The following is a 14,235-nucleotide window of genomic DNA, read 5'->3' as shown; positions in this document are numbered from 1 at the left end:
TTTGGCCAAAAGTGTTTTGGCCAAAAAAAACACTTTTGGCAAAAAAAAAAAAACTTGAACAAACAGGCTATTAATACCATATATAATGTAGATATTTATGTGAACTTATACAAGCATAAGACCTTTTATATATTTCCTTGAACTTTTAACTATTTTATTTTCTTTTATGGGTTAAGAAACATTTCCAACGAGTGGCCAAAAAGTAGTTAAATTTAAACCATAAAGAAAGGGTGAAAATCATTTTACTCTCTCAAGTTTGCCTTAAAAATCAAACTTCTCATCCAACATTAAACAGTAGACATTTTAGGAGTCTATTATAAAATCTAACTCTATTATTATTATTATTATTATTTTAATATTATTATATTACTGCGCTACCTTTTATTTGATTGATATTAACAAGGGCTTTTATTCAAAATATTTAATTTTCCCCATTTCTTTCGGTATTCAGTTTCAATAAATTACATATGGTTGATTATCAATTTTCATTTTTTAAATTTTAATTTTTTTTTTTAGTATAGGTAAACTCATAGCATAGATTAAGAAAAATATCATGATATTAGAAAAAGTATAACAAAAAGTATCGACCAAGGCGGACAAAATTAAGGATAAAATAGGTATTTTGGAAATACAATTGAGTTTCAAGGAGCAGAATATCTGTTGTTTAACATTGGAGGAGGAGTTTAATTTTTAAGATGAAGTTGGGGGATCACAATGATTTTCACCCATAAAGAAAGTGAAGAAGCATCAGTTCAGAGTACAGTAAAAAAGATTGATCTTTTAATTTCTACCCTTTGAAAGCAATATCTACACTCACTTTCCTATATATAATCGTGGGACGTCGCTCCTTCGTCAGTATTCCCAAGAATAAATTAAAGCAAAAACATATTTTATTTTCCCTCAAGATGTTTGTTGTCAACTCAATATTCTTCTGGGCGTTGCTTATTTTCATATGGGGAGGAGTACTGCGTTGTTTCATTCAAATGCGTTCTAAAAAAGTTTTCTTGATAGATTTTGCATGTTCAAAGCCCCCAATTTCACAAATGTGCACCAAAATAATGACAGCAGAAAGAGTGAAAATTCTTGGAAATTACTCTGAAGAAATGATGGATTACATGAAGATGACAATGGACAAAGTAGGTTTAGGTGATAACACCTATTTGCCAGAGGCTTTACATAAAGATCCTCCTAATCCATGCATGGATTTAGCAAGAAAAGAGTCTGAGTTTGTCATGTTTGGATCTTTGGACAATTTATTTGAAAAGACTAAATTTGTCCAACCTAAGGACATTGGCATCTTAATAGTGAATTGCTCTGTGTTTCATCCTGTGCCGTCTTTATCGTCCATCATTGTTAATCGTTACAACCTGAAACACAACATTTTGTCATATAATCTTACTGGAATGGGTTGCACTGCTGGACTCTTGGCCATTCGACTTGCCAACCAACTTCTTCAGGTAAGCACTGCCAAAGTGTTAATTTAATATTAAGATGTTAATTTAAGTATAGTATTATTATAATTGTAGCAAAAGTAGTCCTTGAAAAGTTAGCTAGTTTCATCGTTAAAACATTATAAAAATTTAAAATTTTAAAATTGTGACAGATGCATTTAATAATATTAACATATCATTGGAGGATCGATGTTCAGGACGGAGCTACAAGGTTAGCTACGGTTGGGACTAACCTAGTAGCTTTTGCTTATATATATTCTATAATTATATTAAAAAATTTATTATATATATAAATAGTTGTGAATATCCAATAGCAAAAACGAGTTATGAGTTCGATGACAATTTCAGAAAGTATAAATTTCAAATCGTTGTTCTGCCTCTATAGGTATGGGTGTTAAACATTATGGCTAAAAAGGGAAATAAGTAATTAATATTGTATAAATTGAATTAAACCCCGATGAAGTATTAATGCCCATATATAATATTTCAGTATATGCTAATACTAAAGTTCGTTATTTGTTGTCGGTGCTTTGTTTCGGAGAATTATTTACTAATGAAAGAATTACGGATTTAATCACTTGACCCAGCAGCCCAACTAAAAATGGCCTAGGTTTGAAGTCTTTACCCGATATGGCCCATGTTGCATATAATTTGAAAGAAACTTTTTATTTTTTAGCCCAATGTTAAAGACATACTTTTAGGGTTTTTTTCTTTTCTTCTTTCTTCTTTCTCAGCATACTCAATCTCTCTTCACTCATCTCTCCTTCCTTCTCCCTAAAAATTACAGGATTTTTTTCTATATACTCGTGATAATTGCTTTTGAGCACTCAAGTGAAAAAAAAAAAACAAATACTATAACATTTCAGTAATTTTTTTTCTCTATACAAATGTGCACAATGGCTCTTTAATCCTCGCATTCTATGTCAATTCGATTTCGATTTTTGAGTTAATTGACAAAATGAGGTTAAGGAACCGCAATAAAATTTGGCATATCAGTCCAAAAACTATCAGATCTGGCCTAAAACTATCAGATCTTGCCTAAAAGAGCATCTCCGGCAATCTCGTCTCATATTTTCTTATTTCTCTTAGTTTTTGTTTCATCCTTTACAACTGGTGAAGCCCAAATTTGAATGCTAAAAACTCGCCGGAAAAATTCAACACCAGCAACCACCGAAATCTGTGGTGATGGACAGAAGGTGTTTTCTAGTGTAAATTTGTATAGGTAGTGTTTATACACACTTATACAATATTGTATAAATATGTATAAGTGTGTATATCTGCGTACAATGTTGTATAAATTATCAGATCGGAAGNGGATGATTGACACTTTCTTCTTTTTTCTTCTTTGTCTTATTTTTCTGTTATACATTATTACATATTGTATATACAAGTTTATACAAAGTTATACATCATTATACATGTAATGCACATGTGCAGTTAAATCTAAAATTAAAATTTTATATGTTAATCTATGTATAAATCGACTTTTTTGTTGATTTATTTGCCAAATCATGAACATGCAATAATTTTTTCAATTTTTATTTTTTATCTATGCTATTTGGAACTTGAAAAAGAAGAAAATTTAAGGTTTTCAAGTTGCATTATATATGAATTTGAATTTTTTGTAGCTGGAATAAGAATATATACAAACTTGGGGAAGAAGAATAAAAAATCACAAAATTTTTGTGCTTGAAGATCTGCAGAATAAAAGAAAAGAAGAAAAAGATGCTTATTTTTCGAACTTTGGCCTATTGTTAATGGGCTACAGATTTGCAAAGTTGTAACTGGGTTATTCTGATGCAATGTACATGGGTGGACTGTATTTTTGTATAATTCACCCTTTACTAATTTAGGAGTGGTATTCAACTTTCATTTTACATGGGAAACAGGTGCATGAAAACACGTGTGCTTTAATATTGAGTACAGAGAACACTACAGACTGCATCTACGTGGGAAATGATGAGTCCAAATTCATATCAAATTGCACATTTCGTGTTGGTGGAGCTGCAATTCTCCTCTCTAATCGACCATTTGATAAGGAATTTTCCAAGTACGAACTCCTTCATGATGTCCATACTAATGGCGCAAGTTTAGATCGTTCATACAAATCAATTTTCCTAGAAGAAGATGAACAAGGTTTAATTGGTGTTTCCATAACTAAAGATCTTTTGGTCGCAGCAACAAATGCTATAGAAACCAACCTTACCTTATTAGGTCCTTTAATCCTACCCTTGTCAGAAAAATACATTTTCTTTAAAAATCTTATAAGACGATTTCTAGGGGTTGGAAATGTAAAAAAGTACGTACCAAAATTCAATACAGCGGTTGATCATTTCTTCCCTCATGTTGGAGGATTACCAGTTCTAAACCAATTGCAAAAGATGTTGAAGTTTTGTGATGAGAGTATGGAAGCTTCAAAAATTACGTTGCGACGATTTGGGAATACTTCGAGTAGTTCAGTTTGGTATGAACTTGCATATGCAGAGGCTAAGGGGAGGATCAAGAAAAATGATCGAATTTGGCAAATGGCATTTGGATCGGGTTTCAAATGTAGCAGTTTGATTTGGCGTGCCATGAGATCTGTTGATAGCAATGACTTGAAAAATCCATGGAATCGGGAAATTGATTCTGTTGATCTCAACTTGAATGGGATTGAAACACTCAACTTTGACTACTTTGAATCACCACTACTGTCGTCTTAATTTTATCATTGCGTGGTTCCCTCTATTTTTTTTTTTAATTTTTTTTAATTTGTTATAAGTCAAAGCTTATAAGTTTCATTTGTATTAGACTTGATCAACGTTTTATGATCAATATATCCACGTTATTTTTTTTTTTTAAAATATCCATAGCTAGTTATCAAGTTTAATGTATTCTAGTTCTCTAATTTCCGACTTGGTTCTATTGAAAAAAGTGAATAGTATTGTTTACCTGTAAAATAATACAGTTGAATTTGTAACATGGTTTATAGACAAGAGAATCGATTCGATCTCAAAATGATAAATAAATTAAATAAAATGCAAGACTTAGTGTTGATATGAAGATAAGGCAGCAGATAGCTTGGTTCTAGGAGCAGAGCTTCCGAATGCAGTAATACAAATATCAATGACATGAAACAAAGTACTATATTATTTAAGCTTTTGAATTGTATATAGCATAAGTTTGTCAGAAAATTTGTGTCTCTGACAATGGCTGTGGAAGTCACTATTTACAGCTGTACCTAGGGAACAAGGTCTTAGGATCAAGCCCCTCTTAAATGACAATTATGGGGGCCATTGATGAATATGTAACGATAGAATATGAATGCCAAAATTCTCTATAACGGATTGTGTGGTTAATATTGCAGAATATTCTTCATTGAATGCTATCGGGTGACAAAAATACTTCCTTTAGGATCATCACGGTGACAACCGAGGCTACTGCCCCGGTTTTGATTTTCACTTTGTCTTATTTTCCATCTGTCTTCGGTTCCACATGTCGCCTCTATTATACGAATATTTAGTACGAACCGATTTTACCCTATACAGATAGTCCCCCTGCTTGACGGTGGCACATCTTTGTGTCATCGGGAAGTTGGTGAAGATACCTTTCATGGCGGAAAATTTTGTGATCTCCTCTGAAAAGTTTCTGTCGCTTGATTAGACGCACGTCTCTCTGCATTTAGTGCCCCGAACACACGTCACTCCATGATTTAGCAATACATTCGCCGGTTCTCGAGGTAATCATGGCCACAATTTTAGCCGCCTATTCATTTACTATACGCCTCATTTTTTTTTTCTTTTACACTTCATAATCTTTCAAACTCCCTCAATTTCTCTCACTCAACTCGTTCTTGCTCTCACTCTTCCTTAACCTTCCTATTTAAAGAGTTTTTACTTCCTTATGCTAACCATGGCCTTCTCATCCAAGAGCTTCAGCTCTTCAGAAAACAAAGAAAGCACCGATGATGTTGCCCCTCCTACGGTGAGCTCCATTATTCCCAGAAGGCTTTGAAGAGAATTTTCCTTCTGCTAGCTCCCGCACATAGGCTGTTGGTGTGTACCCTTCTTCCATCCGTCCTTCTAGCATTCCTGCTGTGAAGGAGAACTGTGGCTGCCATGATTTGAACATCATTGCTCCCGATCTGGCGGAGCGAGTAACCTTCCAAAATAAGGGTTTTACGTATGTTTACATGTACCCCTTCACTTTGGGTCCATTCTAATTGAGCGGGGGACTTGACCCCATAATCTTAGAGTTTTACTACCTGTATCAAGTCTGCTTGTAGGTCAGCCCCTCTGTGTGGCGGACAGTAGCCTGTCTACGACGGCTATGCCAGGAGACGAGGGAAGACCTCTCCTTGGGCCGCATGATGAATCTTTACTCCCTTAAGATTTTTCGCGGGGGAGTGATAAACTTTAGCAAACGTGGTCACCATATTTTGCTCATCAGCATGGATGATGACAACGACGTGGGTAGATGGAGCGGTTCATTGTAGTTTCCACCAGGGACATCCTCCCTGTCACAACTCCATCATTGCCCGAGTCATGGACTTGTACGTGTAAGTTTAACGTCTGTCTTTTCCCTGATTAGAGACTGTTTCACGTTATTTACTAATCCTTTTCTTTTCACTATTTAGCAACTTGGTAAACACCACCAAGGGTTGAAGGCTTGGACCAGTGGGTCCAGAAGATTTTAGATATTACCACGCCTGAGACCTGCCGGTGAAAAAAACTGGCCCTTAAATACGGGGGGAAGGCCAAAAATCATGGTAAGTTGATTCTCGAACTAATCTTGTTTTTACCTCACGTGTAAGAAATTTGGCTAACTTCTCTTTCCATTGAATTCAGGTCTTCCGCAGGACTCTGTTACCGTCCCAATGAGGATGTTTTAGCGGATCCCATAGATGCGACGAGGTTGCTGTAGGAGGACTTCACTCGAACAGGCGCCATCGGACCTGCTTCCGGTGCAGGTGCTTCCTCCCAGAGTCCACGTCTCGAGAACAAGCAATAAAAAAAAGGTGGGATTCCTCTATGGCCGAGGGCAAAAATAAAAGGGTGAGAATGCCGCGCCAGAGCCAGCCGCAGTCACTGTGGTGATTGATGATGATGGGGAAGCTAGTGATGAAGGGCTTCCTTATGGAGGAGACAACGACCTTCATCAGCTCGACAAACTGCTCAATATGAAGAGCTTATAACCCCAACCGAGGATGATGTTCAAGCACTCTGGGTAGAGTATGACCTAGCGGAGAATGTAAATTCTCCCTTTCCAGTACCAGCTGCTACTCCCGGTGCTATGAGACTGAGTACCGGGTCCCTTCCATCTTCGATTGATGAACAACCTACAACTAGCACTGCCTTTGCCGCAACTGCTTCTCATCCCACAACACCATTAACTTCATCTCCTTCCACGCCAATCATGCCTTATTCACCAGTACCTGCTACATTACCCCCAGTGGCTGCAAACACCCGAGAGAAGGATGTCCCTTCTCCCCAGTCCCCGGACCATGGGAATTTTGGGCACAACCATTCATCCCCTTCTTTGGATCCTCAGAGGAGGAGGAGTGTCTCTTTCTCGATCTCTACTGGGTTCCATCTTCTGTCTTAGCCGGTGGAGCTCGTCGATTACCTGAAGCCCCTGGCTTGAGAGAAAGATAAGAAGAAAATACACTCCCTTTCGGGGCAGTGTATGATAAATAATGCCATGCACGACGCAACATCGGTATGGTACCCGTTCTCTTTGCTGTTTGTTTTCTTTTGGTTTGTTATGGAAGAATTTCTAACTTGGATTTTTGCTTCATAGGCCGACTTCCTTGCCTCCGAGGGCCTTCAAAATTTAATCCTCGATAAAGAAGAACTCACATCCGAGCAGGATCAATATTGGCCAAGCGGGATAAGATTGTTGCTCGTCTCCCGATTCTGGAAGCACAAGCTGCTCAAGCCGGTGAGTTGGAGGCTCGGTTGTAGCAGAGCGAGCATGAGGTGATGGACCTTAGCCAAGAGGCCACCCTGTTAAATGTACAATTTCAATAGGCCAAGGATAAATGGTCTGATGTCCAAAATTCCATTCTTGCTGCTGCCGAGCGCAAGGCTGCCTATAGTAAGAGACTGAATAATTTGGAGGCAGCCTTGAACTTCAAAGCTGAAGAGGCTATTGCTGCCGAGGAGAAATGTGCCAGATGGAAGAGAACTATAAGAAGGTCATGGAGCATACTAAAGTTTATAACTCCACTATCCGTGACCTTGATCTTAGCCTTCAGGCCACAATATCTAAGCAGAATAACCTTTGGACTGAGGTTGATCAACTTAAGTCAGAGCTTCATCACCGAGCGAATTCCCTCATTATTAAAAAAACATATTATATGTATAGCATGAGGAGAAAAACCTTGGAATAAGCCAAAGAGGGCGTCATTAATTTTGATGCCGAGATCGCCAAGACCCATGAGCTGGAGTCAATTGCCCGAAAGGGCCTCCCGGTTCAACCTGATGCAACTGATACTTCTGGTTCCGGTTCCTCGTTCTCAGGAACTGGGAGGAACTTGAAGGGGATGATGATGAAGGCAAAGGTCCTGAGACGTCGACAGATTTGCCTACTTCTATTGGGGTCCAAACGCTTCTCTTCCCCCAAGTTCCGGGGACGTAGTAGTTTAAATTTTTTCTTTCTTTTCCCTTTGTTTTTCTTTTCATACTTTTGTACTTGTGCTGTTTGGCACGTTTGTTATATAAAAGTGCTTTTTGTTTAAGCATTGCGCAAAGTTTACTTTTTTGCGTCTAATTATACAAGGCTTCGGGTGTATTTTTCCCCGATACCGTTTGGGTTCTGGGCATAAATTCTTTCAAAACCAACCCTTTACTCTGCGTGTTTCATAAGAGAGTGCCCTCTTATGTTTACGGTGGTCTTGAAGAGGACGTCTCCTATTCATTCCGGTAGTAGCATTTGAAGTGCTTGATTAACTTTTAAAGATAAAATTAATTTATTGTTTGGACAAGAAACAAGATAAAAATATAAGGACTTTACTTTATTCCTCCCATTTTCAAAAATACATAAGCATTCGATGTGCTGAAAAGAAATTTCCATTACTTGTGGCTAATTTGTACAACTTGTTTCTATGGGGCTAGCCACGCAGTCCCCGATTCCGATGATATATTTTTGTTCTCGAGTTTCATAGTCTCGATTTCTGTGGAGATCAGGTGTTGTATTCTTGTATAATTACCCCCTAGTGTTCGAATGCAAAGAATGCAAATTGGAATACTGGAAGTCTTGCTCCTTTGACTATTCCACTACCTGATGGTTGGATAAACTTCGGTCTGATAGCAAGCTTCATTTACCGTTAGGAACTTTGCTGCTGAGAAAAAGATTATCAAACCACCCCTAATGGCACTCCAGAATGGTCAGATAGCTTTTGAACTAAAAGCAAGCTTTGTTTCCCGTTAGGAACTTCGCTATCGATCCAAAGACTATCTAACCACCGCAAAGTGGTTTGCTATTTCCATGCCTTGTTGTTTAAAGGTCTTATTTTCGCTGATGGTGCTTCCTTTGAGTATTCTTTCCATTGCTGCCTCCTTAATAACCTTTTGAGGTGTGCCACATTCCAGTTGCTAGGCACTTTTATTCCGTCTTGGTTTTCCAATTCGTATGATCCTTTCTCGGTGACAGCTGAAACCCGGTAGGGGCCTTCCCATGTTGGACCCAGCTTCCCTACGTTGAGATCTCGTATGTTTTGAGTTACTTTCCTAAAAATCAAGTCTCCTACTTTTAAATAAGAGATATTGGCTCTTTGATTATAGTATCTTTCCATTCTTTGTTTCTAGGCCACCATCCTTATATGTGCTAAGTCCCTGCGTTCGTCGAGCAGCTCCTGTTTGACCAACAATGCTTTGTTATTTTCTTCTTCGTCTTCCCAGAAGTATCTCATGGTAGGTTCTCCAACTTCTACCGTGATCAGGGCTTCTGCTCCGTATACGAGAGAGAAAGATGTCTCTCATGTGCTTGACTTGGCCGTCGTTCGGTATGCCCATAACACTCCTGGTAACTCTTCGAGCCATTTGCCTTTGGATGCTTCCAATCTTTTTTTTTGAAATTTTGATTAATCACTTTGTTTGTTCATTCTACTTGGCCATTTGCGCTTGGATGGTATAACGAAGATGTGATTATTTTGATTTTCGAATCTTCAAAGAATATTTTGACCTTTGTGCCTATAAATTGTGACCCGTTGTCACATGCTATCTCCTTTGGTATTCCAAACTTGCAAATTATGTTCTCCCACAGGAAATCGACCACTTCGTGCTCGCTGATTTTTTGGTAAGGACCTGCTTCGACCCGTTTATAAAATCAGTCAGTTAAAATCAAAAGAAATCTTACCTTATAGGGGCCGGCGACAGCGGACCGACTATGTCCATCCCCCATTTGATGACCGGTCAGGGCGACAATACTGAATGCAATAGTTTTGCTGATTGATGCACCAATGGCGCATGACATTGACACTTGTCGCATTTTTGAACAAATAACTTAGTGTATTGTTCCATCCGGGGCCAGTAGTATCCTGCCCTAATTAGCTTTAATACCAATGAGTCCGCAATCGAGTGATTTCTGCAGATTCCTTCGTGAACTTATCTCATGACGTAATTATCCTCGGAGGCTCCAATATATCGGGAAAACGGGACTTGGAAAGACTTTCGATACAATTGGCCCCCCCTAAAGCAGCAGCGGGCTGCTTTAGTGCGTAGCACCCGAGATGCCTTGTGATCTTCGGCTAGTTTGCCGTGCTCAAGATAGTCAATGATCTCATTTCTTCAGTCCCAGACCAAATTAGTCGTGTTTAATTCACTATAACCGTCTATGTACAATACCGAATGCATGAGTTGTACAAACGTACTGGTGTCGGATCCCTTTATCTCTATGGACAAGCCCAGGTTGGCCAGCGCATCAGCTTCTGCATTTTCTTCCCTCGGGATGTGAGTGATTTACCATTCCCAGAACTGTGTGAGCAGAGTTTGGACTTTCACTACATATTGTTGCATGCATTCCTCTTTGGTGTTGAAGATCCCGTATACCTGATTTACTTCAAATTGGAAATCACATTTGATTTCTATGACCTCGGAGTCCAGTCCCCAGGCTAGCTCAAGTCCTGTAATCAAAGCCTCATACTCGGCTTCATTGTTAGTCAAGGGAATAGTTCTTATGGCTTGCCTCAGGGTTTCTCCCAAGGGCGTGATTAGTACTACACCGAGACCGGACCCTTTCATGTTGGAAGCTCTGTCAATGAGCAAAGTTTAGACTCCCGATGTCGATTCCAACACCATCATCGCTTCTTTGGTGGCCAAAGGCAGCAACCCATGTCTGAAATCGGCCAAGACTTGTAACATGATTAGTCCTAGGTTTATACTCTATGTCAAATTCACTCATTTCGACTGCCCATATAGCCATTCGACCTGAAAGTTCGGGTTTGTGATGGATATTCCGCAGTGGAAAGGTTGTCACCATAGATATAGGTGGCATTGAAAATAAGGCCTAAGCTTTTGAGTGGCGACTACGAGAGTTAAGGCCAATTTTCGAGGTATGGGTAGCGCGTTTCTGCTCTCGTTAAAATTTTAGTAACATAATAAATAGAAGATTTCATACCTTTGTTTACACGGACTAAAATGGAAATTACTGCTACCTCCGAGACCGCTAAGTAAATCAGCAATTATTTGCCTTCCTCCGGTTTTAATAGTAACGGAGGGCTCGATAAATACCTTTTCAAATCTTTCAAAGTCTGCTGGCATTCCGAAGTCCATTCGAAGTTGTTCTTCTTTTTTGGAAGTGAGAAAAAGTGATGACATTTTTCTGAAGACCGGGAAATGAACCTGCTCATACCGGCCAGTCTCCCTGTTAACCTCTAAACTTTTTTCACATTTGATAGCTGGTGGGGTAATGTCCTTGATGGTTTTAAGTTTATCGGCATTGACTTCGAGCCCCCTTTGTGATACCAGGAACCCCAAGAGCTTACCGGAGCTGACTCTGAATGCACACTTTTCGAGGATAAACTTCATGTTGTGCTTCCTTAGGATGTCAAAGGTTTTTTGGAGGTGTTTAAGATGATCACCTGTGTTCAAAGACTTAACCAGCATATTATTTATGTAAACTTCCATTGTTTTCGCTATTTGTTATTCAAAGATTTTATTCACAACCCTTTGGTAAGTGGCTCCGGCGTTCTTAAGCATGAAAGGCATCACATTGTAGCAATATGTGCCAAAGTTCGTGATGAACGAAGTCTTTTCCTGATCCTCTGGGTTCATTTTTTTATTTAGTTGTACCCAGAATAAGCATCGAGGAAACTCATCAACTCCTGCCCGGCCTTTGCATTAATCATTTGATAAATGTTTGGCAATGGGTATGAGTCTTTTGGCAGGCCTTATTCAGATCCTTATAATTTACGCACATGCAAATTTTTTATTCTTTTTCAGAACTACTACTACGTTAGCTAGCCAATCGGGATACTTCACCTCCTGAATTGAACCGATATCAAGAAATTGAGTAACCTCTTCTTTGACAAGCTTGTTTCTGACCTTGGAAATAGGGGATTTCTTCATCCTTACCGGAGGGATGTTAGGTTCCAGGCTTAACTTGTGCACGACTGCCTCTGGAAGAATACATGTCATGTCCGCATGCGACCACGCAAAACAGTCAACATTAATTTAAGAAAATCTATAAATCTTGACTCTGAGCTTGGGGTTTAATCCAGTCCCCAAGTGGAACTTCCTCTCTAATAACTTTTCGAACAATGCAATTTGTTAGAGTTCTTCCGCTATGGATTTGGTTGCATCCGTTTCTTCTAGTACTTGGAAATATCTTGGCACCTGATAGGTTTCCGATGCTCCTCCCCCTTGTCGACTTCATTCAGTTTGGGAGCAGGCTTCGACTCCCGTAATTTCTATGATGCATGTTATTTGCCTTTACTACTGGAAACCGAGATTACAATTATCTCCCTTGACGCTGGTTGATATCCCCTTATTTTTTTAATTCCCTCGGGAGTTGGGAATTTTAGAAGTTGATGGTATGTTGATGGCACAACCTTTATCTCTTGCAGCCAAGGCCTTCCAAGAATAATGTTATAGCCCATGTCTCCATCTACTACTTCAAACAAGGTCGTCTTCACGACCCCTTCAGCGTTTGTGGGAAGCAGGATCTCCCCTCGGGTTGTCATACTTTCTAAGTTGAACCGAGCAAAGAGCATTGTGGCTGAGATGATGCTTCTGGTTAAGTTGGCTTACTCTAGCACTCTCCATTGGATAATATTGTCTAAACTTCCTAGGTCCACCAAAACACATTTAATTTTAAAATCTAAAACATTAAGAGAAATTACCAGGGCATCGTTGTGCCGTAGTAGGAGTCCACTGTGTCCTCCTCCGTGAAGGTGATATTGTCCTCGGTAACTTCCCGTAGTCTCTTGCTATGGGTCACCGATACCTTTTTCTTTTTCACTGGCGAATAGGTTACACCATTAATCTCGGTCTCCCCGAAAATCATGTTGATCGTTAGACAAGGAGGATCTTCATCTGCTTTGAGGGTTCTGGGTCCTAATTATTCTTAGCCCAGTTGCTGAAGAACTCCTTGAGATGGTCGTTTTTCAATAATGTCGCCACCTATTCACATAGATGATGACAGTCTCCATTTTGGTAGCGTTATCCCATGATACTCAAACTATAGATTAGGATCCATTTGACTGGGGTCGAATTTCATTGGCCTCGGGAACTGCGCTTCCTTAATGTTCATCGCTGATACCAATTCCACTATGCTAACATTAAAGTTATACTTGGACAATTTGAGGTAGGTGGAATCCCCGGAGCTCGATACCTCTTTGTCCTACAACGATCTGTTATTCCGGCCACAATCAACTCTCATATCAATAGCGAACCTATCCGTTGATCGAAATCCTCTACCACATCCTTCTGCCCTTTCACCGACCTCTAGAAGATCATCGATCTGTGTCAAAATCATCCTTTAACTTTTCCTTATTATTTTCTTGGTTTAGACCCGTTGCAGATGCCAGGAAACAGAGCTGGTCATCCTCTATTCTTATCTTCGATTCGTAGCAGTTGTGGACATCTGCCCATGTTTGTCAAACCCAACCTAGGGATGTATGGCCGGCACTCGGTGCCTCACATTCTCAAGCGTACCACTCTAAAACAAGTCATCTAAACGAATAGAAACTTTGCCCGACAAGGCCTCAACAGACCATAATCTGTATGGAGATACAATCAACATATATATAGGGCCGACAAGGCGACAATTTGTGAACATAGGATGTCATCTGGACATCTTAATCTGAAAGGGGTAGATAGCCCAAAACATACATACATATATACAACGTCGACAAGGCCACAACACATGTCAATAGACCAACAACAAGGCCGACATGGCCATACACAACATCTAAACAATCCAACTATGTCTACAAGCCTCGAAGATCAACAAAAAATGTCATATGGTCAAGACAGGACCCCCGCCTACCCTTCATCTGTATATACCTAAGACACAACTCAAAACATCACACTCGGTAGCTCCGAAAGAAGTGAAGCTTACTAACCAATAGTTGAATTCAATAAGATCCTACTGGAGAGGTCTATCGAAGCCTCTATTTGAACCTGCAACATGAAACATAGCGCCCCTGGAAGAAGGGACGTTAGTACGAATGAAATGTACTAGTATGTAAGGCATGAAAAGCAATATGAAAGCATAAGTTGTAAATAGGGGATAAGAAGCAACCTGATAATCTGAATGCCACACATGGCGAATAATGTAACTCTGAGGCTGTACTATATATATA

General features: G+C 39.3%; 1 protein-coding gene across 1 annotated transcript; it reads left to right on the top strand.

The window, feature by feature from the left end:
• LOC109241148 (3-ketoacyl-CoA synthase 11-like) lies at window positions 848-4,376 on the top strand. The gene is made up of 2 exons (XM_019407875.1): window positions 848-1,457; window positions 3,341-4,376. Exons 1-2 carry the CDS (start codon window positions 906-908, stop codon window positions 4,151-4,153), a joined length of 1,365 nt encoding a protein of 454 aa, XP_019263420.1. The 5' UTR covers window positions 848-905; the 3' UTR covers window positions 4,154-4,376.

This window comes from Nicotiana attenuata, chromosome 1 (assembly GCF_001879085.1).
Source record: "Nicotiana attenuata strain UT chromosome 1, NIATTr2, whole genome shotgun sequence".
Lineage (NCBI taxonomy): Eukaryota > Viridiplantae > Streptophyta > Magnoliopsida > Solanales > Solanaceae > Nicotiana > Nicotiana attenuata.
The sequence above is the reverse complement of the archived record's forward strand: the minus strand, read 5'-3'. Positions and strand labels throughout refer to the sequence as shown.

Excerpts from the sequence above, each read along its gene's own strand:
- LOC109241148 (XM_019407875.1), top strand. The coding sequence starts at position 906 with ATGTTTGTTGTCAACTCAATATTCTTCTGGGCGTTGCTTATTTTCATA. Across the intron at positions 1,458-3,340 it reads TTGCCAACCAACTTCTTCAG|GTGCATGAAAACACGTGTGC; the intron begins GTAAGCACTGCC and ends CATGGGAAACAG.